At 38.5% G+C, this 25,996-nt stretch overlaps 1 protein-coding gene across 2 annotated transcripts in view; it reads left to right on the plus strand.

Moving 5' to 3' along the window:
- Nucleotides 1-25,996, plus strand: part of WDR11 (WD repeat domain 11) — a 68,586-nt gene that overhangs the window by 16,823 nt on the left and 25,767 nt on the right. For both annotated transcript variants that reach the window (XR_009252693.1, XM_058697957.1), the window contains exons 10-14: nt 1,900-2,076; nt 5,273-5,357; nt 18,513-18,619; nt 20,827-20,902; nt 25,654-25,762. Coding sequence is in view for 1 of the 2 variants with exons in the window: in XM_058697957.1 (XP_058553940.1) it covers nt 1,900-2,076; nt 5,273-5,357; nt 18,513-18,619; nt 20,827-20,902; nt 25,654-25,762 (554 nt within the window). In the remaining variant the exon portion in view is untranslated. The remainder of the gene's footprint in view (nt 1-1,899; nt 2,077-5,272; nt 5,358-18,512; nt 18,620-20,826; nt 20,903-25,653; nt 25,763-25,996) is intronic.

Genomic DNA, 25,996 nt, shown 5'->3' on the forward strand with positions numbered 1-25,996 from the left:
AGAATTCATTTTGTCAGTAACACAGTTTGCTGAGTTAATTGACCTTGTCTTCACTTAATATAAAATATTAAAGTGAAAAGAATTATAAACACTCATGCATAGAACTAATCAGTAATATGAAGCCCACAGGAGGCTGAAATTTCATGCTGTTTAGGTATCTAAGTGATATAAATTACATTTTTTTTAAGAGACAAAAGGATACGGATTGTATACAATTCCTGACAATGTAGTTGATTTAAAAGCATTAAATAAATAAAGCTTTGTTACTTGAAAACATTTTAATTAAAACTTTTAATTAAACTTTTAATTTGAAATTCACTATGTCCTTAGTGATAATTGAAAGCAATTCATTTAAATACAGAGGCCTGATTTATATTCATTGGGTAAAGCCTGCTGCTTTTTAAGACCTAATCTGCCCTACCTTGTGAATTGCCTCTATGGAAGAAGTTTGAAGAAAAATATGGCCATTCTCAGAAGTCAACTCCCAGCTACAGAGGGTTGGTAAACATGGTACCTATATGTTGAACTTCACATTCCTTTAGACTCTGTTTTTTGTTACCAAAGGCTGATATCAATTGTATCACTGATCTTAAGGGATCATTTTATTTGGATTAAATTGATGGCCATTTTTCCTGTACGTCTTATGAATTTTAAAGTGTCGCTTTATTAAAACGACTTTATAGCTTCAGAAAGTTATAGTCAACATTCAGAGTCCCATCATCCACTTACAGTAATTATTTACATTTTCCCCTTTCACAGTGTATGTGTGGTGTGTGCATACATATGTATATGTATGTGTCTACACACACCCACACTCATGTATCCTTTATTATGTGTTCTTGACGACTATGTCCCGGTATTCAGTAGTGGTTTATAGGAAGAAAATTTGTATATTATACTCTTTTTAGTGAGTGGTCTTGATTTTGTTGTACTCTTCATATTCACGTTTTGTTAAAATGGTTTTACCGAATCTTTTTAGTTTGAGACTTAATAACCTAAGTATAAATGCTATATCTGAAAATAATGCCCATCTAACTGTCAACCATGACAGTTTACACATTATTTATACCACATATTAACATATATTCTCATGTTTGTATGTAACATATATAACTTATTTATATATGTTATTTTATATGTTTATATATGAAGTATTTAATTATAAGGCTTAAATTTTATAATTACATTGACACACTAAGATTTCCCATTAGAAATCTAGATGGGTTCTTTGAACCTGCAGTTGCCGATTACTATTTTACGTGTACTTGAGCAAGTGCATCAGTTTGAAAAGCAACCCTTTAAAAAGGCAGGCGGAGGGCGCCTGGGTGGCTCAGTCGGTTGGGCGTCCGACTTCGGCTCAGGTCATGATCTCACGGTTTGTGAGTTTGAGCCCCGCGTCGGGCTCTGTGCTGACAGCTCGGAGCCTGGAGCCTGTAGCCTGTTTCGGATTCTGTCTCCCCCTCTCTGTGCCCCTCCCCTGCTCCTGCTCTGTCTCTGTCTCTCTCAAAAAATAAATAAGCATTAAAAAAAAATTTTAAAAAGGCAGGCGGTAAGGTGGGAATGTACTGCAATATCCCACTCCGTAGAAGCTGCTCTCGAACCCAGGTCCCCTCATTGGCTTTGTTTGGTGTCCTCGTACCCGGAACTCAGGCTGAAATCATGCTTCTTAGATGACAGGTCCCTGAAGTCCGGACAGCAGTACTCCGGATTGGGCTGTCCTCTGAGATGGTAGACGGTGTGGTTTAAGTCCCGTAGCCAAGTACAGAGCCACTGTTCAGCTGTAGCCCCTCGGGTGCTGCGTGATACCCTGTAGGTCTGAAGAGTATTTCCACTGAAAAGTTTCTTTACCTTTCAGCATACGTTATAATGAATATGTTTGTATTTTTGATTACCGATCAGGACAAAGCGCCATCGCCGGGGAGGAGCATCCTAAAGGCCCCGTTCTGCAGGAAGTGCACCTCAGGTTCCTGCTGACGGGACTGCTTTCAGGGCTGCCCTCACCTCAGTTCGCCATCCGCATGTGCCCGCCGCTGACCACAAAAAACATCAAGGTGTATCAGCCACTGCTTGCTGTTGGTGCGTATTGGACCTGTTCTTTTTTTAGTCTTTCACGCCTCCTTTCGTTTGTAAGACATTTAAGTTTGCTGGTTACTGGAAGATCCTTTCTTTGAGGATAAGGAGGAAGAGGCCCAGTGAATCACGTATATACACATCTTAAAATATTTTGATTCTTGGGGCGCCTGGGTGGCTCGGTCAGTTAAGAGTCCAACTCTTGACTTCGACTCAGGTCATGATCTCTCACTGTGTGAGTCTGAGCCCCGCATCAGGCTCTGCTGACAGCGTGGGGTCCGCTTGGGATTCTGTCTCCCTCTCTCTGTGCCCCTCCCCTGCTTGCTCTCTATCTCTTCTCAAAATAAAAATAAACTTAACATTTTTTTTCTTTTTTCTGTCCTTTTAAGCCACCCTTTTTAGTCATTTAATTTAATTTCAAAATTTTTTAAGTGCATTTATTTTGAGAGAGAGAGTGTGAGCACAGGGTAGGGGCAGAGAGAGAGAGAATCCCGAGAAGGCCCTGCGCTGTTAGTGTGGAGCCCAGTGTAGGGCTAGAACTCATGAATTGTGAGATCGTGACCTGAGCCCAAACCAAGAACCTACCAAGCCATCCAGGCGCCCCTATTCATTCATTTTGATCGCAGTGTTCACTCCTCCACCTGACCCTGGGTGATAGAGCCCCTGACACAATGGGTATCTTTCTGAAATGTTAAGAGGATAATCCCTGTGTGATGCTGAATCCAGATTCCTTGTCTTCTTTTGGACTACCCAAGGCTTATTCTGTGCATGTCATTTTGTTTTGGGTTTTTGTTAATGAATAACATAATCACAGCTAGTATTTTAATGATAGCAGTGCTCTTCATCTGGTATGAATTGTGTTTGAAATGTTGTTTAAAGTGACTGTGGTCTCTCTAAAATAAGATTTGCCTTTTGGGTTGAAATTGCAAAGTTTTGTATTATAGATAGAAAATTGGTCTGGGTTTCAACTTGCTGTCACATTAACTTATAGTAATGTGAGTAACCTAACTTCCTTTATAGAGGAAAGCAAATTTTAATTTGCTATTAAGTATATAAGGTTAAAGTCCATTTCTCTATAATTTCAAAAAGTATATTCATTTGAAATTGTCAACATTTTTTCTTAAGAGGCTGTTGGTTGGCTTCTGGCTTTCACTCTGGGCCTGTAACACGATTTGTGATTTTTTTTTTTTTATCCTAAAGTGAAAACCTGACCCACAGTTATTTTGTTGCTAGGATGTCTCAGCATCTCAGCTAACAGTTGACTTGTGAGTACTGAAGGCTCACTGGAGTAATTCTATTTGTCAGTGTTCTGATTTTCCCATTTTTCCTATCACTGTCTTCCAAAAGTGGTTTGCGTTTTAAGGTTTGGTAGTCTGTGTGTACATGTGTCCACATTTATGTAAATCAAATATTTAGTTTTTGCTTCAGAAACTATTAAGCCTCTTATAGAAATTTTAATTGGAATTTGTCAGTGTACATTATATGGACGTGCATGTACAATGTCAGTATACCTAATTTGTGAAATAGGATTTGGTCAATTTCTTGGAGAAAATTACTTCTTGGCACAGCTAAATAATAAGAGCTGAGTCGGGATCTGAGATTTCTCTCTTTTTTAAAATTTTTTTTTACAACTTCTTTTAAGTTTATTTTTATTTATTTTGGGAGGGCGAGTGAGCAAGGGGGTAGGGGGGAGAGGGCGAGGGAAGAGAGCGAGGGAGATAGAATCTCAAGCAGACGCTACACTGTCACCACAGAGCCTGATGTGGGGCTCGAACTCACGAACCCGTGAGATCATGACCTGGGCTGAAATCAAGATTTGGATGCTTAACCGACTGAGACACCCAGGAGCCCCAGGATCTGAGATTTCTATTGTAGAAGAAGCTCTATTGTACTGGTATGTCGTGACAGTCAAGTCATTTATTGAGTTTAATACAATCACAAAGTAAAAGGAAAAAACATAAATAAGTGCCTAAGCTTTTGTAGAGTCACTAGGGGAAAAGAGGCAGACTTCCACTGTGGAATTCTTCCTCCTATAGCACCCCTAGAAGATTAGATCATAGGTTTAGCATCATCAAAACTTGCAGAATATAGAAGTCATTTGATTATTATGAAGATCTGTTAATTGAAAGATTTTAGTAATTTTTTAGATATTGTCTCAGCGCTAGAAGTGACTAATCATTGTGGAATAGATGATAAGTGCACCCAAGTATGATAGTGTGTTTTCCTAAAATAGTTTTATAAAATATTTAATGAAGCTTTATTCAGCAGGTGAGCTAAAATTGGAGCTTACCTAGCATTTTTACTTCTTCTATTATTATTATTCTGTTATTTCTACATTCGATTACTTTGCATGAATCCATTCATTTTTTTAAGTCATGTGCAGCGAGAAAGTGATTGGCCAACAAGTTATACTGTTGACTTTTCTGGCTTCATTTATAAAAACATTTTAAGGACTGAAACTTTACTTTTTTAAGTATGGCCATGTCCCTTCAAATTAAATTTTAGACACACACACTACCTGAGACCATGAAAAGCATTAGGCATAATAATCACTATAAACCAAAATTACACTGATAACAGAAATAGTACTTAGTTTGTGCTAGGTACTATACTAAGTGTTTAAAATATGTCTTCTAATTTACTCTCCAGCACATAGATTTTCTATGGGATTAAGAACACAGATTAGTATAGGTAGGTGATTTGTAAGACTGTAAGACAGAGCCAGAGCTTGACCTCAGGCTTGTAATCCACAGTGAACCGCCATACTTGACCATCTCTATGATTTATGTAATGTAAAAGACAAAACAAAAAAATCTTTGTAAAGAAGAACGCAAAAGTCCTGCTTAATGAGTTCTGCTAGGTTGCCTTTTTGAGGACCAGCTATATAGTAAACACTCCAAATCTCAGAAAGTATGAGTTCTCATGTATAAAAAAGCTCAGCAAAATGTTTCTTCAAATCCTGTGTGTATTGAGTTAGAGTTTTGAAGTCTTTCTGTAAAGACTGGATTTAGGTAAGATTCAGACCACGTAAGATTTTTTGAGAAGAGAGAAGACAGAGAAATTAACTCTTTCTTCACTCATAGCTTGGGTTCCTTTTAGAAAAGGTAAATTTATAAAATGATGAAAATCTTGAGAAAAGACTTGTTGGAAAGATCTGGAACTCCCATTAGATTAATACCCTTCTTTTACATCATTTCGATAGGTACAAGTAATGGTTCTGTCCTGGTGTACCATCTCACCAGTGGGCTGCTGCACAAAGAGTTAAGCGTCCACTCTTGTGAAGTCAAGTGAGTATGTCGTTGTGACATTGACATCACAAATACAAGAATACTGGAAAAAAGTTCTGGTAGAATTTTCTACATTGAATCCTCTGCAGAGGTGATTATTTGCCTGGAAACTTTGAACAGTGATTATTCAGGTTTAGAGTAATGGTTATGTTAATCAAGGCTGAGCACTAATTGTTTGCTTTGTGAAAGGGTATTAGGCAGTGGGAAATTTTCTTTCTACCTTTTATGGCTGCATCTTATTTCTACAGTCTAGGATATTCTCTCACTAGATATCACTGCGTTTCCTTGTTCATATTTCTATGATTTGTTTTTCATGTCTATAGAGATCCATCAGTAAGACTGTTCCTGAAAAATTTGAATCAAGTTGTTTTAATTATTAACAAATCTGATTTGTTTTTTGTTTCAACACCATGAGGAAAGGACCAAACTGTATGGCATTTCTTCTTTCATTTTGAGAGGTGATGTGTTTTATGAGTTCTGTGCATTCAGAGATGTCTGAGGGAAGAAGGTTGCTTCCTGTTTTAATGTGCGCACATTATCTGCTCCGTAGCTTTTTTTTTTTTTAATTTTTTTGGAAATGTTTATTTCTGAGACAGAGACAGACAGAGCATGAGTGGGGGAGGGGCAGAGAGAGAGGAAGACACAGAATCTGAAGCAGGCTTCAGGCTCTGAGCTGTCAGCACAGACCCCAACGCGGGGCTCGAACTCACGAACCGTGAGATTGTGACCTGAGCCAAAGTCGGTCACTCAACCGACTGAGCCACCCAGGCGCCCAGATAGCTTCTTTTGTTGATGGCATGACTGCTTTTCTTTGCCCCAGCAAAGATGGATTGTGAAGTTATGCATGTATAATATCAATTTATCACATTTCTACCATTTTTGATCTTTTAACAAACATAAGAAAGGCTATTTTCTGTCCTTTGTACTTTATATAATTATAGGTCTCACTCATATGTTAAAATTCATATGATCCCTTAGTGAACATGTTATTCTGACTAATTGTGTTTTCCGAATGGGGAAGGGTTAACCCTTTAAGTATCACAACTTCTGATTGTGATGGAAGTTCCAGAAAAGCTTACATTGCCTTCAAGTGTTGTTTGTGGTGCAGCCCAAATGACTGTTGGTTGCCACCTTATGCTGTGCCCTCCAGCAGCCCCTTATATACCTTTCCGTGGAGTCATAATGTCTTTAGAAATCACTAGGGTGTCGGGTGCAGTGACACAGGTCTGAGTTTGGCCCATTTCAGGCTCTTGTTCGTCTTTTCTTCCGGTAGACCTTTCTGCCACTGCTAATACCTGCTCTCTCCCTTTCTTGTCTGCATTTCTTCTCTTGACATTCCCTTTCACCCTTGCCTTTGTGTAGTGTTTCCTTCTGTGGGTGACACCAGCCAGTCAGACTCTCCATGTAATCACAACGTGTTCTGAGGATTGTGTTAAGTGCTAATATTTTGCATGACCATTTCATTGTATCCCCACTACAACTTTATGTGGTAGGCACTATTTTTATTCCCATTTTACAGAAAAAACTCAGTATTGTAATGTGTGAAACAGTAGATGGAATTTAACCTGGGTGTTTCAAGCTTCAGAACTGACCTTTATTTATAGTACATGGGCTACATCTCCAGCTAAAAAAATGCATGTAGCACACATTTTGGCAACAAGATAAAAATGTTGACTGAGCTGGGATTCATATACCTGCTTCTGGAAAATCAGGTCATTTTCATTTTTTTCTGAACACTGAAATCTTTAATAAAGACTCAATAGCTAGTTTATCAGCAAGCTATTAGTTTTTTTTTTTATAAAGCCATGGCAAACTAATTTTATCTCATTTTATTTATTTATTTATTTATTATTTATTTATTTATTTATTTTAATGTTTATTAATTTTTTTTAATATGAAATTTATTGTCAAATTGGTTTCCATACAACACCCAGTGCTCATCCCAACAGGTGCCCTCCTCAATAACCATCACCCACCCTCCCCTCCCTCCCACCCCCCCATCAACCCTCAGTTCATTCTCATTTTTTAAGAGTTTCTTATGGTTTGGCTCCCTCCCTCTCTAACATTATTTTCCCTTCCCCGCCCCCATGGTCTTCTGTTAAGTTTCTCAGGATCCACATGAGAATGAAAACATATGGTATCTGTCTTTCTCTGTATGACTTATTTCACTGAGCATAACACTCTCCAGTTCCATCCGTGTTGCTACAAAAGGCCATATTTCATTCTTTCTCATTGCTACGTAGTATTCCATTGAGTATATAAACCACAATTTCTTTATCCATTCATCAGTTGATGGACATTTAGGCTCTTTCCATACTTTGGCTGTTGTTGAGAGTGCTGCTATAAACATTGGGGTACAAGTGCCCCCATGCATCAGCACTCCTGTATCCCTCGGGTAAATTCCTAGCAGTGCTACTGCTGGGTCATAGAGTAGGTCTATTTTTAATTTTTTGAGGAACCTCCACACTGTTTTCCAGAGTGGCTACGCCAGTTTGCATTCCCACCAACAGTGCAAGAGGGTTCCCGTTTCTCCACATCCTTCCAGCATCTATAGTCTCCTGATTTGTTCATTTTAGCCACTCTGACCGGCATGAGGTGGTATTTCAGTGTGGTTTTGATTCATATTTCCCTGATGAGGAGCGATGTTGAGCATCTTTTCATGTGCCTGTTGGCCATCCAGATGTCTTCTTTAGAGAAGTGTCTATTCATGTTTTCTGCCCATTTCTTCACTGGATTATTTGTTTTTCGGGTGTGGAGTTTGGTGGGCTCTTTGTAGATTTTGGATACTAGCCCTTTGTCCAATAACTCATTTGCAAATATCTTTTCCCATTCCACTGTCTGCCTTTTAGTTTTGTTGATTGTTTCCTTTGCTGTGCAGAAGCTTTTTATCTTCATGAGGTCCCAATAGTTCATTTTTGCTTTTAATTCCCTTGCTTTTGGGGATGTGTCAAGTAAGAAATTGCTGTGGCTGAGGTCAGAGAGGTTTTTTCCTGCTTTCTCCTCTAGGGTTTTGATGGTTTCCTGTCTCACAGTCAGGTCCTTTATCCATTTTGAGTTTGTTTTGTGAATGGTGTAAGAAAGTGGTCTCGTTTCATCCTTCTGCATGTTGCTGTCCATTTCTCCCAGCACGATTTATTAAAGACACTATCTTTTTTCCATTGGATATTCTTTCCTGCTTTGTCAAAGATTAGTTGGCCATACTTTTGTGGGTCTAGTTCTGGGGTTTCTATTCTATTCCATTGGTCTATGTGTCTGTTTTTTGTGCTAATACCATGCTGTCTTGATGATTACAGCTTTGTAGAAGAGGCTAAAGTCTGGGATTGTGATGCCTCCTGCTTTGGTCTTCTTCAAAATTACTTTGGCTATTCGGGGCCTTTTGTGGTTCCATACAAATTTTAGGATTGCTTGTTCTAGCTTGGAGAAAAATGCTGGTGCAAGTTTGATTGGGATTGCATCGAATGTGTAGATAGCTTTGGGTAGTATTGACATGTTAGCAATATTTATTCTTCCAATCCATGAGCACGGAATGTTTTTCCATTTCTTTATATCTTCTTCAGTTTCCTTCATGAGCTTTCTATAGTTTTCAGCATACAGATCTTTTACATCTTTGGTTAGGTTTATTCCTAGGTATTTTATGCTTTTTGGTGCACTTGTGAATGGGATCAGTTTCTTTATTTGTCTTTCTGTTGCTTCATTATTAGTGTATGAGAATGCAACTGATTTCTTTACATTGATTTTGTATCCTGCGACTTTGCTGAATTCATGTATCAGTTCTAGCAGACTTTTGGTGGAGTCTGTCGGATTTTCCATGTATAATATCATGTCATCTGCAAAAAGTGACAGCTTAACTTCATCTTTGCCAATTTTGATGCCTTTGATTTCCTTTTGTTGTCTGATTGCTGATGTTAGAACTTCCAACACTATGTTAAACAACAGCAATGAGAGTGGACATCCCTGTCGTGTTCCTGATCTCAGGGAGAAAGCTCTCAGTTTTTCCCTATTGAGGATGTTATTAGCTGTGGGCTTTTCTTAAATGACTTTTATGATGTTTAAGTATGTTCCTTCTACCCCGACTTTCTCGAGGGTTTTTATTAAGAAAGGATGCTGAATCTTGTCAAATGCTTTTTCTGCATCGATTGACATGATCATATGGTTCTTATCTTTTCTTTTATTAATGTGATGTGTCACACTGATTGATTTGCGAATGTTGAACCAGCCCTGCAGCGCAGGAATGAGTCCCACTTCATCATGGTGAATAATTCTTTTTATATGCTGTTGAATTTGATTTGCTAGTATCTTGAGAATTTTTGCATCCGTATTCATCAGGGATATTGGCCTGTAGTTCTCTTTTTTTTGCTGGGTCTCTGTCTGGTTTAGGAATTATGGTAATACTGGCTTCATAGAATGAGTCTGGAAGTTTTCCTTCCCTTTCTATTTTTTTGGAACAGCTTGAGAAGGATAGGTATTATCTCTGCTTTAAATGTCTGGTAGAATTCCCCTGGGAAGCCATCTGGTCCTGGACTCTTACTTGTTGGGATTTTTGATATTTTTGATAACTGATTCAATTTCTTTGCTGGTTATGGGTCTGTTTAAGCTTTCTATTTCTTCCTGTGTGAGTTTTGGAAGTGTGTGGGTGTTTAGGAATTTGTCCATTTCTTCCAGGTTGTCCAGTTTGTTGGCATATAGTTTTTCATAGTATTCCCAGATAATTGCTTGTATTTCTTTTTTTTTTTTTTTATTTTTTTTTATTTTTTTATTTTTTTATTTTTGGGATAGAGAGAGACAGAGCATGAACGGGGGAGGGGCAGAGAGAGAGGGAGACACAGAATCGGAAACAGGCTCCAGGCTCCGAGCCATCAGCCCAGAGCCTGACGCGGGGCTCGAACTCACGGACCGCGAGATCGTGACCTGGCTGAAGTCGGACGCTTAACCGACTGCGCCACCCAGGCGCCCCAATTGCTTGTATTTCTGAGGGATTGGTTGTAATAATTCCATTTTCATTCATGATTTTATCTTTTTGGGTCATCTCCCGTTTCTTTGTCAGAAGCCTGGCTAGAGGTTTATCAATTTTATTTATTTTTTCAAAAAACCAACTCTTGGTTTCATTGATCTGTTCTACAGTTTTTTTAGATTCTATATTGTTTATTTCTGCTCTGATCTTTATTATTTCTCTTCTTCTGCTGGGTTTGGGGTGTCTCTGCTGTTCTGCTTCTATTTCCTTTAGGTGTGCTGTTAGATTTTGTATTTGGGATTTTTCTTGTTTTTTGAGATAGGCCTGGATTGCAATGTATTTTCCTCTCAGGACTGCCTTTGCTGCCTCCCAAACCGTTTGGATTGTTGTATTTTCATTTTCATTTGTCTCCATATATTTTTTAATTTCTCCTCTAATTGCCTGGTTGACCCATTCATGTTTTAGTAGGGTGTTCTTTAACCTCCATGCTTTTGGAGGTTTTCCAGACTTTTTCCTGTGGTTGATTTCAAGCTTCATAGCATTGTGGTCTGAAAGTATGCATGGTATGATCTCAATTCTTGTATACTTATGAAGGGCTGTTTTGTGACCCAGTATGTGATGTATCTTGGAGAATGTTCCATGTGCACTCAAGAAGAAAGTATATTCTGTTGCTTTGGGATGCAGAGTTCTAAATAATCTGTCAAGTCCATCTGATCCAATGTATCATTCAGGGCCCTTGTTTCTTTATTGATATTGTGTCTAGATGATCTATTTATTGTTGTAAGTGGAGTATTAAAGTCCCCTGCAATTACCACATTCTTATCAATAGGGTTGCTTATGTTTGTGATTAACTGTTTTATATATTTGGGGCTCCCGTATTTGGCGCATAGACATTTGTAATTGTTAGCTCTTCCTGATGGATAGACCCTGTAATTATTATATAATGCCCTTCTTCATCTCTTGTTACAGCCTTTAATTGAAAGTCTATTTTGTCTGATATAAGTATCTGATATAAGCTACTCCAGCTTTCTTTTGACTTCCAGTAGCATGATAGTTCTCCATCCCCTCACTTTCAATCTTAAGGTGCCCTCAGGTCTAAAATGAGTCTCTTGTAGACAGCAAATAGATGGGTCTTGTTTTTTTATCCATTCTGATACCCTATGTCTTTTGGTTGGAGCATTTAGTCCATTGACATTCAGTGTCATTATAGAAAGATACGGATTTAGAGTCATTGTGATATCTGTAGGTTTCATGCTTGTAGTGATGTCTCTGGTACTTTGTCTCACAGGATCCCCCTTAGGAAATCTTGTAGGGCTGTTTTAGTGGTGATGAATTCCTTCAGTTTTTGTTTGTTTGGGAAGACCTTTATCTCTCCTTCTATTCTAAATGACAGACTTGCTGGATAAAGGATTCTTGGCTGCATATTTTTTCTGTTCATCACATTGAAGATTTCTTGCCATTCCTTTCTGGCATGCCAAGTTTCAGTAGATAGATCCATCACTAGTCTCATTGGTCTCCCTTTATATGTTAGAGCATGTTTATCCCTAGCTGCTTTCAGAATTTTCTCTTTATCCTTGTATTTTGCCATTTTCACTATGATATGTCGTGCAGAAGATCGATTCAAGTCACATCTGAAGGGAGTTCTCTGTGCCTCTTGAATTTCAGTGCCTTTTTCCTTCCCAGATTAGGGAAGTTCTCAGCTATGATTTCTTCAAGTACACCTTCAGCACCTTTCTCTCTCTCTTCCTCCTCTGGAATCCCAATTATGTGTATATTACTGCATTTTATCACATCATTTAGTTCTCTAATTCTCCCCTCATACTCCTGGATTTTTTTATCTTTTTCTCACCTTCCTCTTTTTCCATAATTTTATCTTCTAATTCACCTATTCTCTCCTCTGCCTCTTCAATCCGAGCTGTGGTCGCCTCCATTTTATTTTGCAGCTCATTTATAGCATTTTTAGCTCCTCCTTTCTGTTTCTTAGTCCCTTGATCTCTGTAGCAATAGATTCTCTGCTGTCCTCTATACTTTTTTCAAGCCCAGTGATTAATTTTATGACTATTATTTTAAATTCATTTTCTGTTACATTGCTTAAATCGTTTTTGATCAGTTCGTTAGCTGTCGCTACTTCCTGGAGTTTCTTTTGAGGAGGATTCTTCTGTTTCGTCATTTTGGATAGTCCCTGGAGTGGCGCGGAACTGCAGGGCTCTTCCTCTATGCTGTCTGGAGTTACTTGCGTTGGTGGGCAGGGCCGCAGTCAGACCTGATGTCTGCCCCCAGCCCACCGCTGGGGCCACAGTCCGACTGGTGTGTACCTTAGCTTCCCCTCTCCCAGAGACAGGACTCACTGTGGAGTGGCGTGGCCCCTGTCTGGGCTACTTGCACACTGCCAGGCTTGTGGTGCTGCTTGGATGGGATCTGGCGTATTAGCCGGGGTGGATCTGCAAGGTGCACAGGGGCAGGAGGGGCAGGCTCGGCTCGCTTTGCCTTTGCTGGTCCGCTGCGGGAGGGGCCCTGCGGCACCAGGAGGGAGGCAGACCCGTCGGAGGGATCAAGCTATTAGTTTTAAATGAGATTTGTTATCCTGGATTAGTCATGTGGTATATGTCACTAAGTACATGACTTACACATGCTGTGATAATGTTTGTTATTGAGTGATGCTGAATTATAAAGTGTTACTTGGAATACCAAATAATGGATGTGCTACTCAGGCTGATTTGTGAATGATCACACAAATGTGCTCCATTTTTTTTAAGTTTATTATTGGTCTGTGCCTTTGTCCAGTAGGCTACATTTATGATAATAAAGCACAATACCATTTTCAGTGTCAAAACTTACTGCAGTAGCAGTTTATATGGCTTTCAGAACGTTGACTGACTATTACTTTGAGCAAATTGAGTGGTTTTTGGAAAATAAAATAATCTCTGTTTTGTCTGTAATTTGGCCCAAGTTAGTTTCTTGGCATTGTAGAAGTTCAAGGCCTTCCCGAGGTGGGTGTCCCCCACCCCCCATGACTGCCAGTCACCTAAGTGTCAAGAAGTGGCCTCTGCGGCAGGCCCGGGAGAACCGCAGATACCTAGTGACAGAGTCTGCGGTTACAGTTGTTCGCTGGTTAATCCCAGCAGAACCATCCTAGATTGAGTCAGAAAGTGAACTGCTCTTCTTAGGAGTTTTTAATAGAGCTCAGTGTGTAATTAAACCCAGACAGCAACTTTCTAATCCTGAGAGCAGTGCGGTGCTCGCTATTGTTTGACAAGAGTTTTCATTCTTTTCTGTTGAGAAATAATCCCGCCCTTATCTAGTTTTCTTTGAAGTCCAACTTGATTTTTATTTTCTTCAGTTGATCAGTAGGAATCAGATAGAAAAGCTGCTGCCGGACTCTGCTCAAAGGCAACAAGCTCACAGTGCTTGATTACAAGTGAGCAGCCACTCCGTGTTCTCTTCTACGCTCAGCACTGGGATGTCTTGTAAACAGCGGGGAAAACAGGCCGAAAGCGTGTGGTACAGTCACAGGAGGAACGCTGGCTTTCCTCGGATATCCTTCATTTAATCCGCCAGAACGGACTGAGTGCCTGTCACATGGAGAGGCATGGTGTGGTGCCTCCCTTCAAAGCGTACAATCCGGGGCAGTGTCTCTCGGCCGGTGGCACTATTTCCTCAAGTTGTTTCGACTTTCAGGCAGCACCCTGTTTGCCCTCTGGGTCTCGGCAGGCCCCAGAGACCAGATTCTGTGTGATTCTTACAAGCTTCTGTGGAACTCCGTCCCACTGTCTTTTGTAATAAGGAATCAAGAACACACTTATGTAATGTCTTTTTTCCCCGCTAGATCATAAGTTCCAGAAGGCCCGACTCGTGTCACAGCGGTACTCTCAGCACCTAGCACAGTCACGGGTACACACTGGGTACTTCACAGGTACCTCTGTAAAAATAATGAATGAAGAAGGGGGACCGGGATTCTTGGCATCCAGAGGTCGTGGCATCACTACTGGAGCATAGGTGTTCAGATAGCCAGCAACGAGCCTTGGAGAGTGTGTCTTAGGTTTGTCGGTGAACAGATCTGCTCAAGGCTGCCAGGCTTACAAAGCACCGCAAGTCCAAGATGATTTCTCGCTTCTTTTGTTCACTCTAAGTAGAAACTTAATGAGTACTGTGACGTGTTAGAGAAGGGAAAGAGAAGCATGAGACAATGAGGCTTTTCAGTGAATGATTAACCAAGTTTATATTGTATTCAGTATAGGTGTGCTTTGAGTTTAGTAAATGAGGAGGATTCACGAAGAAAATAGGGCTTGACTTTAGATCTGGAAATAAGAATAGTAATGATAATAATGGTAATTGCTAATACATGCAGCGCTTACTGTGTGCCAGGCATTCTTTATGTACACAGTGTTATTATTCCTGCAGTAATAACAGGTAAGGTGTAGAGCGAGCACAGAGCTGGAAGTGCTGAAGCCAGGATTTGAACTCAAGTAGTATTCTGAAGAGGGAAGGAGAGAGGTCTTTTCAGGCCAAGCATGGACATTTTTTAAATTTTAATTTTAATTTTTTTTAACATTTACTTATTTTTGAGAGACAGAAATAAGAGAGGGACAGAGCATGAATGGGGGAGGGTCAGAGAGAGGAAGACACAGAATCCAAAGCAGGCTCCAGTCTCTGAGCTGTCAGCACAGAGCCCGATGTAGGGCTCGAATTCACGAACCGTGAGATCATGACCTGAGCCGAAATCGGACGCTTCACCCACTGAGCCACCCAGGTGCCCCATTTTTTTTTTTTAATGTTTATTTTTGAGAGAGAGGGAGAAGTGTGTGCATGAGAGGGGGAGGAGCAGAGAGAGAAGGGGACAGAGGATCCAAAGCAGACTTTGTGCTGACAGCCTGACTGGGGCTCGAACTCAGAAATCATTGAAATCATGACCTGAGCCGAAGTTGGACTTTTAACTGACTGAGCCACCCAGGCGCCCTCAAGGCACGGAAGTTCTTAAGGGCACTCAGTTTTAAGCGCCTGATTTGAGTGTTTCAGCACAATTGTACACTTAAAGAGTTATAATCCTTGATAACTATGGCAGTTCCTTGGTTTAACAAATATTATTTTCAGCTCCTTTGGGACCATCTTTGCCCCTCTGAGGAGGGCAAATCGGTGGATACACAGGGGTCAGTGAGGAAAGTTACTGTAGTTAAAGTAGCAGACAAGATTCAGAGGATTGAGAGATAAATTTGGTAGGATGAGCAAATGGCTGGATGGCCTCGGAAGTTACATAGGAGTTTGGATATGATGCAGGAAGCCATCATATCTTCATGCGCAAATGCGAGACCTGTGCGAGACAGCATGTAATGCTAAATCTAACAATAGCTTTCGAATTGGAGTAGATATGGATAAACTTGGTCAGGGTTAGCATGCATTTTTTCTAAAGGACCAGATAGTAAATATTTTAGGCTTTGCAGGCCATAGTTTCTATCACAGCTAGTCAGTTCTGTCATTATATCAGGAAAGCAGTCATAGATGATATGTTGTTAAACAACAATTGTCCCATAAATGCTGATGAGCAGTTGCATATAGGACAAAGGTTAGACGTCCCTCCCAGCCAGCCTCTATGACCTTGTAACCAAGGTAGGGCAGTAGTGCAAAATTTCTCCTTCTCCTTCTCCTTCTTATGATTCTGACCGTGCACTTGTCCTGTGGCTCCCCACATGCCCCCACCTCCATTCTCTATAAGCCATGGTGGTAGCGCTCTGCAGATGATGTCAGTGGGAGACACTGTGGATTCACCTCCTGTCAGTCCCCATAAAGGAGACTCCCAGGCCTCTGGTTGACAGGTTGCTGTCTTCTCGTTTCTTTGAGATTTTTCTTTTGTGCTTTTCTCTAATTAATAAACCATTTGGAACTGTAAGCCGCTTCCAAATCTAACAGCTAAGTTCAAATTGTTTGCTTCAGGAATTTCTGCCTCCTAGGCAACTAGGAAATTTGATGAAATTCTTCAGTGTACCCAACTTTAAAAGCAGTCTGGCTCAGAATATTTGGTTTTTTTACAATTTTTTAAAATTTTTAAAAATTTAAATCCAAGTTAGTTGACATATAGTGTAGTAATGATTTTAGGAATAGAATTTAGTGATTCATCACTTACATATAACACCCAGTGCTTGTCCCAACAAGTGTCCTCCTTAATGCCCCCTGCCCATTTAACCCATCCCCCCACCCATCACCCCGCCAGCAACCTTCAGTTTGTTCTCTGTATTTAAGAGTCTCTTATGGTTTGTCTCCCTGTTTTTATGTTATTTTTGCTTTCCTTTCATTATGTTCGTCTCTTTTTTATCTTAAACTCCACATATGAGTGAAATCATAATGATCTTTTTATTTCTTATTTTATTTCATTTCATTTTATTTTATTTTATTTTATTTTATTTTATTTTATTTTATTTTATTTTATTTTATTTTATTTTATTGTCTTATTTTATTTAGCATAATACACTCTGTTCCATCCACATAGTTGCAAATGGCAAGGTTTCATTCTCTTTGATCACCGAGTAATATTCCATTGTGTGTATATACCACATCTTCTTTATCCATTCATCAGTTGATGGACATTTGGGCTCTTTCCATACTTTGGCTATTGTCGATAGTGCTGCTATAAACATGGGGGTGCATGTGCCCCTTTGAATCAGCACACCTGTATCCTTTGGATAAATACCTAGTAGTGCAATTGCTGGGTCATAGGGTAGTTCTATTTTTAATTTTTTGAGGAACCTCCATACTGTTTTCCAGAGTGGCTGCACCAGTTTGCATTCCCACCAGTAGTGCAAAAGGGTTCCTTTTTCTCTGCATCCTTGCCAACACCTGTTTTTTCCTGAATTGTTAATTTTAGCCATTATGACGGGTGTGAGGTGGTATCTCATAGTGGTTTTGATTTGTATTTCCCTGATGGTGAGTGATGTTGAGCATTTTTTCATGTGTCTGTTAGCCATCTGGATGTCTTCTTTGGAAAACTGTCTATTCATGTGTTTTGCCCATTTCTTCACTGGATTATTTGTTTTTTAGGTATTGACTTGGTAAGTTCTTTATAGATTTTTAGATACTAACCCATTTGCAAATATATTCTCCCCTTCTGTCAATTGCCTCTTAGCTTCACTGATTGTTTCCTTTGCTGTGCAGAAGCTTTTTATCTTGGGGTCCCAGTAGTTCATTTTTGCTTTTATTTCTCTTACCTCTGGAGACATGTCAAGTAAGAAATTGCTGCAGCCGAGGTCAGAGAGATTGTTGCCTGTTTTCTCCTCTAGGATGTTGATGGCTTCTTGTGTTATGTTTAGGTCTTTCATCCATTTTGAGTTTATTTTTGTGTATGGTGTGAAAAAGTGGTCCAGTTTCATTCTTCTGCATGTCGCTGTCCAGTTTTCGCAACACCATTTACTGAAGACACTGTCCTTTTTTCCATTGGATATTCTTCCCTGCTTTGTCAGAGATTAGTTGGCCATATGTTTGTGGATCCATTTCTGGGTTCTCTGTTCTGTTTCATTGATCTATGTGTCTGTTTTTGTACCGGTACCATGCTGTCTTGATGATTACAGTGTTGTAATACAGCTTGAAGTCCGAAGTTGTGATGCCTTAGGCTTTGGTTTTCTTTTTCAGGATTGCTTTGGCTATTTGGGGTCTTTCTGATTCCATACAAATTTTAGGATTGTTTGTTCTAGCCCTGTGAAAGAATGCGGGTGTTACTTTGATAGGGATTGCTCAGAATATTTCCGTACCATTCTTTCTTAAGCAGTGGAATTCTTGCAAATTACTGTGATAAGTGACTCTCTCCTTTGCCACATTTTAATAGTCATTTTAATGCTGCTATGAATCCTGGTAACTGAACTATCTTATCATTTCATTTGGAGATAAAGTTTTAATTGGAAATAATTTCACATATATTGGAAATGTATGGTAATTAGGCTCAAATGAAAGGTCTTGTTAATATTATTCTTTTTTATTTTTTAACGTGTATTTATTTTTGAGAGAGAGAGAGTGAAAGCAGGGTGGGGGGCTGGGGGAACAGGCAGAGAGAGAGGGAGACACACAATCCGAAGCAGGCTCCAGGCTCTGAGCTGTTAGCACAGACAGAGCCTGACCTGGGGCTCAGGCTCACAAACCGTGAGGTGAACCAACTGACCTGAGATGAACCAAGTGACCCACCCAGTTTATTTCACTAAACTTTATTTAATTTCTCACTTTAGGGGTATCGAATGGACAAGTTTGACTGGTTTTCTTTCCTTTGCTACTTCAACACCGAACAATATGGGATTAGTGAGAAATGAACTTCAGCTGGTTGATCTTCCAACAGGTTTGTGTATTTAGTCTATTAAAAGATTGAAAATGGTTTGTCATACTGATCAAAGATGTTGCTATTTATAAAACATGTTCCAGAAAAGTTTCTTTCAACTTGGAGTTTTTTTCTTGTATTCTGTATTTGTATATTCATTTTGTTGTTGTTTTGTCTGTAGTAATTGCTCTAGAAAGACTTGTTTGTATGCAAATTCTGTTAACATAAATGCATGGTAAATGGCATACCATTAGCCCGAACAGACAAATTCATAATTAAATACGGTATCAGTTCTACTTTAAGTACATTGTTATAGATAACCAGAAGTACAGTTTTTTTTTTTTTTTAATTTTTTTTAATGTTTTATTTATTTTTGAAGGAGAGACAGAATATGAGTGGGGGAGGGGCAGAGAGAGAGAGACAGAGAGACAGAGACAGAGACAGACAGACAGACAGAATCTGAAGCAGGCTCCAGGCTCTGAGCTGTCAGCACAGAGCCCGATGCGGGGCTTGAACTCACAGACTGCAAGATCGTGACCTGAGCCAAAGTCGGACGCTCAACCGACTGAGCCACCCAGGCGCCCCCAGAAGTACAGTTTTAAAATAAATCTTTGTATTAGGCTTTATTAGATTCTCTTTTATAACTTTTGGCCTTTGTAGGAAAACCTTTATAAATTTGTAGGTAAGGATTCTTGTTAAGTGCTCATATTTAAAACTTTTGGTAGTCTCTGGCTGACTGAATAGGGAAATTTGGGAGTTTAAAGACTACAATAGGAAACATTCCAGTAAACTAACTTGTTCAGAATTGTTTAAAAACCTACAACCCAGTGAATCTCAAAATGAAGAACTTGAAGAAAGAATAAGGTGAGAGTTTCAAATTATTTTATGGCACATGCATGATTTCAAATAGAATTCTTAACAAAATAGTCCTGAGTTTCTCTAAAATGGTGTGGCAACGAGAATATATATGTAGCTGGTTTAACCCTAAGATATGTATGTGTGTACGTGTGTGTGCGGTAAATCAAGTATATGGTTGTTTCCTTGTATTCTCCGTATGTATCTCCAGGGTATGGTTGTTCTTACTTACCAGAGTATGTTACTAAACCTCAGGGAATTAGCCCCACTGGAATCAGTTCAGTGTTCTGGTCTCAGTGGAAGTGGCCTGCCTAGTAAACCCTGCCCCCAGATTGGGGTTTCTCTAATTACATGGTAGCCTGGGGGTGAAATGCTGTTTTCTAGTGTCATTCATTTTTTCCCATCCCCCCCCCCCCCCCCCCCCCCCGCCCGGTCAGCTCAAGTTCAAGACTGTTAGTTAACTTAAAATCTTTCTTGCACGTATTTATTTTTCACGAACAAATTTCTAAGTCATAGTTACTGACTTGCTTAAGTGGGATATTTGACTTCATAGATGATTGACTTTTTTAGTCTTGTCTTCTAAAGGAGGGCAGCAGACCAGCGGAGTCAGGAAAGGATGTGGGTGTTTGGCAAATAAGAAGAGGGAGATCTCATTTGATGGCACTGGGGAGGAGGGAGGCATGCAGGCGTTCACTTGTCTTTGATTACTTTCTCTCTTTTGTTTAATGTAAATACAAATGTGAGAAAGTTATTAAAATACATTTGTTCCCACATGAAGTAGAATTTGCATTTTTTAATTACAGAAAGCCACTTAGCTTCTTTGGCAGTTAACTAATTCTTATCATTCCCCAATTTCAATGCGTAGAGAGCTTTTGATAGGAACATGTCAAAGTCTTTCAGTTGAGCTTTGTTCATGGGACAAGAAATCTTAAGTACCAATTTAGAGAGTGTTTTCCCCACTAGTTAGTTTCGTGAGCATGCAAATATTTATATTACTTTAAACATACCAGTAGTTTTTATAGTAGACAATTCCTTTACCATAAATGTGTTGAAACTTTAGAAATTGATTTCTTAATTTCTAAAATATAGCTGTAAGAAACCACCGAAGGTATTCAAAAAACTCTACAACAAAGGAAAATATATTTGTATAAAATAGATATTTGAATACAAGTAATATATTAATTTGTCTTTAACTTGTAATACTTCTAAGAATATGTTTTAAATTTAGAGTAATTGAAATAACTTAGAAGCAAGTGGAAGAACGAATGGGAGAGTAGAGGCAGCCCAGATCAGATTCCATTGGTGTGGATAAGTTCTTGTGTCTTACATGTTTTATCTGGTTTTTTACATTTTCTTTAATATTTGCAATAAAGGTAGGAGCATTGCTTTTCGCGGTGAACGAGGCAATGATGAGTCACCCATCGAAATGATTAAAGTATCTCATTTGAAGTAAGTATGAACCAAAAAAAATCTAGTGTTATCACAATGGAATCTTAAAAATTTCTTTTAATCTTGAAGAAAGTGTACGTATAGAATTTCTTAATGATAATAAATGGTGCTATGCAGCTCTATCCAAGAAAATATTTTGATCACAAAATTAAATTGCTGTTTCTTTTAATTTCTTTTTTTTTTTTTAATGTTTACTTATTTATTTTGAGAGACTGATAGAGAATCCTAAGCAGGCTCTGTGCTGTCAATGTAGAGCCCGACGCGTGTCTCTGTCCCATGAACTGTGTGAGATCATGACCTGTGCTGAAATCAAGAGTTGGACACTCAACCAACTGAGCCACTCAGGCACCCCTATTGCTTTTAATTTCTACTTAAAAAGATGAGATAACATTTCATTAGATTGGTAAAACCAGTAATCTGTTTGTTCTGCTATAGCTCTATTGTAAATACCTATCACCCACTAAGAAAATGTTATTTGTTACCTAATGAAATTCTTATGCATTTCTATCTCAGCATGGGTTTGTTGAGTGAAAGAACTGATGTTCTTTCCTTATAATTTTAATTTTAGTAAGTTTTGACTTTTTCATTCCAAGAGAAAATACATGTAAAGCAAGATTATTAAACATAGAGACTGAATGAAAACCAATCAGAAGAACAAAAAAGAAAGAGTAAGCTGTCCACAATAGTTTTCAAAATTGCTTTAGCTTGGGGCGCCTGGGTGGCTCAGTTGGTTGGGCGTCCGACTTCAGCTCAGGTCACGATCTCACGGTCCGTGAGTTCGAGCCCCGCGTCGGGCTCTGGGCTGATGGCTCAGAGCCTGGAGCCTGCTCCCGATCCTGTGTCTCCCTCTCTCTCTGCCCCTCCGCCGTTCATGCTCTGTCTCTCTCAAAAATAAATAAACGTTAAAAAAAAATTAAAAAAAAAAATAAAAAAAAAAAACAAAATTGCTTTAGCTTTATGAGGATCTTTGCATTTCCATATAAATTTTAGAATTAGCTTATCAATTTTACCCAAAAAAGCTTCCTGGGATTTTGATTGGGATTGCATTGAATCCATAGATCAATGTGGGGAAGAATCGACATCTTAACAGGTTTTGGGATTCATGAACATGGTGTCTCTCTCCACTTATTTACAGCTTTAATATCTTTCAGTAATATTTCTAGTAGTATTTTTGTTGATTCCGTACTATTTTCTATATAGACATACTTCACTGTTGTTTGCCAGTAAAGACACTTCTATATCTCTATTTTCTGGAGTATGGGCCTTTTTCCCCCCCTTGCTTTGCTGTACTGAGTAGGACCTCCAGTACAATGTTGAATAGAAATGATGAGAACTGACATCTTTGTTCTGTTTCTGGATTTTACGGAGAAAGCGTTCAGTCTTTCAACATTAAGTAAAATGTTAGTTGTAGATGTTTTGTAGGTGCCCTTTGTTAGATTGAGGAAGTTTTCTGTTCCTAGTCTGCTGAAACTTTGTATTGAGAAGGTGATGGATTTGGTCAGATGCTTTTTCTGCATTTATGGACGTCACCATGATGGTGGTTTTTGTTTTAGGTCAGCTAATATGGTGAATTACATGGACCTCTATTTCATGTTAAACCAACTTTACATCCCTAGGATAAATTTTTCTTGGTAAAGATATATTATTGCATTTGATTTGCTAATATTCTGGTATATTCCTGGGTTTGATTTGCTAATGTTTTATTAAGGATTTTTTGCATCTGTGCTCATGAAAGATACTGACCTAGTTTTCATGTAATATCCTTGTCTGGTTTTAGAATCAGGGTAATGTTGACCTTGTAAAACAAGTTGTGAAATATTTCCTCCTCTTCTTTTTTTCTGGATGAATTTGTGTAGAATTGGTATTATTCCTTACTTAAATAGGAAGATTTCACCAGGGAACCCACCTGGGCCTAGAGCTTTCTTTGTGGAAAAGCTTTTAAATACATATTCAGTTCTTTCATAAATATATAACTATTTAGGGTTTTTTTTTTTGTTTTGTTTTTCCCCAATGAACTCTGGTAGTGGCTTTCAAGAAATCTGTCCATTTCAATGAAATTGTTGAATTTATTGATTAAAACTTGTTCATGATTTTATTTTAATGTCTGTTTCACCTGAATGATGGCTCTTTCATTTCTGATATTAGTGAATTACAGTGATCAGTTTTGTTGATATTTTCAAAAAACCTTGTTCAGTTTCTTTAATTTTTCTCTATGGTTTTCTAGTTTTTGTCTCATCGAATGCCATAGGTATCTTTTTTTTTGCCTGCTTACTTTGGGCTTAATATGTTCTTTCTCTAGTTTCTTAAGATAGAACTGTATACTCCGGTTTCTCTTCAGATCGTATAAATCTTTCGCCCTTTTAAGATAGAACTGTAGATGATTGAATTAAGGTTTTTCTTTACAATTTAAAATAAGCATTTAATGTTACATAAGCACTACTTTTTCTGTACCTTACACCTTTTGATGTGATGGGTTTTCTTTTAATTCACTGTATAATAATTTTTTTAATGTCTATTTTTGAGAGACCGATTGAGCGGGGGGAGGGGCAGAGAGAGAAGGAGACACAGAATCTGAAGCAGGCCCTGAGCTGTCATGTCAGCACAGAGCCCGATGCAGGGCTGCAACTCACAAACTGTGAGATCATGACCTGAGCCGAAGTTGGACGCTTAACCAACTGAGCCATCCAGGCGCCCTTATACTTTAACATTTCTGTGGGTATTTAGAGATACATTGTTTAATTTCAAAATATTTAGGGATTTGCCAGATATCTTTCTGCTAATTTATGATTTTGATTAGAGTCAGCATATTTTATATTATTTTAGTCCTTATAAATTTCATGTGATTATTATGTGGCCCAGAATGTGGTCTGTCTTAGTGAATGTTCCATATGCACTTGAAAAGATTGGTTTGTAGTTATTCAAGTCTCACATTCATACAGATTTTCTGCCAGCCTTTCTCTCTATTACTGAGAGATCAGTGTTGAAATGAACTTTGTTCTGGATGTATTCTTCTTTTGAAGAACTTGAGTTCTTGCTTTAGATATTTTAAAGCTCTGCTCTTGGGTACATGCATATTTGGTATTACTATTACGTCCTTTTGATTAATTGACTTCTTTATCATTATGAAATATCCTCTTTATTTTGGTCCTATTCTTTATTCAGAAGTAGGTCGGATTTGTCTGATTAGTATAGCCACTCCTGCTTTCTTTTGACTAAAGTTTGCATGGTGTATCTTTTTCTTCCTTTTACTTGTGTCTTACCTATGTCTTTACATTTAAAGTTGATTTCTTCTAGAAAGCATGTAGTCCGGGCTTGTTATTCTATTTGGTAATTTGTGTTTCAAATGACAGTGTTTAAATTATTCCTATTTAATGTAATCATCAATGTGACTTATGTTGAAATCTACCACTTTGCTATTTTCTATTTTTTTTACTTTAAAATGAGTTAATAAGGATAGTTTTTAATTTCTTAGATTTCATTTCTAATATGCAAAATGTCAATTGTTATAAACCACATAAAAGTTCTTTGTGGGAGGTCCTCAATAACTTTTAAAAATGTAAAGGAGTCCTGAGACCGAAAGTTTTCAGAATTGTTCAGTTAAACTATTTGGACTCCAGTCTCTCCTGTTTCCAGCCAGTCTTGACTCTATATGCACCTGCTAAGTTAATACACCTAAAACAACTGATCACTTCATCCCTCCTATCCGAAAGCCTTCAGTGATCAACTATTCTCTGCAAGATAAATCTCTTTATAACCTAGTCTGACATGTTCAAGTGTTCGAAGTCTTTTGTGATGTGATCCAAAATTCACACTTTAGTCTTTCTCACCATGATTGCTGTCGCACGTTCTGCATCAGGTAGCATGTTCCCCTGCTCTGTGTCCTTTCTTGTCTTGGCCATTTGTCACATTTGTAACTCTGCCTGGAATGCCATTGCCCGATGGTCAAAATAAATCTCTTCTTTCGTAGTGAATCTTTATAGCATTCACCAGATTTTGTCTGATATTAGTTATTTGCATACAAGCCACTAGATGCCTTTATGTTAGACATAGTAAAAAGTGTAACATATTTCATTTGTATAGTCCATCGTGGTTTATAAAATTAATTCATGTGCGCTCTCCCCTCCCCTCCCCCTTTTTATTCTTAGAGCATTCAGTGAGGGAGGTAAGACAGGTGTTATTAACACCATTACAAAGATAAGTAGACTAAAACTCCAAAAGATTACCTGGTTTGTCTGAGGCCACATAATTATCAAGTGGCAACCTTTGTCCTGAGCAAGAGAACATAAGTCTTTGGATGCACTGAATGTCGGGATCTTTCTACTCTCACATTTCCTCAGTGTCAGCATGATAGAAACTTTATGAAAACCTTTACTTTTTCATTTAATTTTTACCATAATCCTCATACCAATTCATTGGGTTAGGTAGGGGTATTCTCATGTCACGTGCCAGAAAATTAAATCTTGGGAGGGTTACCATATTACCATAAACTGTTTCACCAGGATATGAACTTGTGCCTTTTTTTATTCTGTCTTCTGAGCTGGGCTCCTTACGTAAGTTTGGCTGTATGGCTCTCAAAGGTCATCTTAGGGTTTTACCTTCTTAAAACTATTAGCCACGAGAACTAAATGTTAATTTATATTGTCTGTATTTAGAATGTGTCATGTGAGTTTTCTGATTTACTCAACTTTTTATATGTATTATGGTGAAAATCTTGCAATAAGGGGCTTATTTAGTAATTTTGTTTATTTTAGGCAGTATTTGGCAGTTGTATTCAAAGATAAACCCCTGGAGTTATGGGATGTTAGGACTTGTACCATTCTGAGAGAGATGTCCAAAAACTTCCCTGCAGTGACTGCTTTGGTAAGTTCCAGCTGAAGAACTAAATGTTCTTCATGCGTGAAGGACATAGGCGTGTGTGTGTGGTGGGTATTTTTCTTTAGCTCGAATTGAAGTCATTACTGCCATGTATTTTCTTGTTAAAAATGTGTGTTCAAGAGAAGATGATCTAAATACCTGGAGATAACTCTTATTTTCTTGGTTCGGTTAAGATAATACCGTTGGTGGAATTCCAACTACAATTTTACTTAGATGTTT

Source organism: Neofelis nebulosa, chromosome 13 (genome assembly GCF_028018385.1).
Source record: "Neofelis nebulosa isolate mNeoNeb1 chromosome 13, mNeoNeb1.pri, whole genome shotgun sequence".
Lineage (NCBI taxonomy): Eukaryota > Metazoa > Chordata > Mammalia > Carnivora > Felidae > Neofelis > Neofelis nebulosa.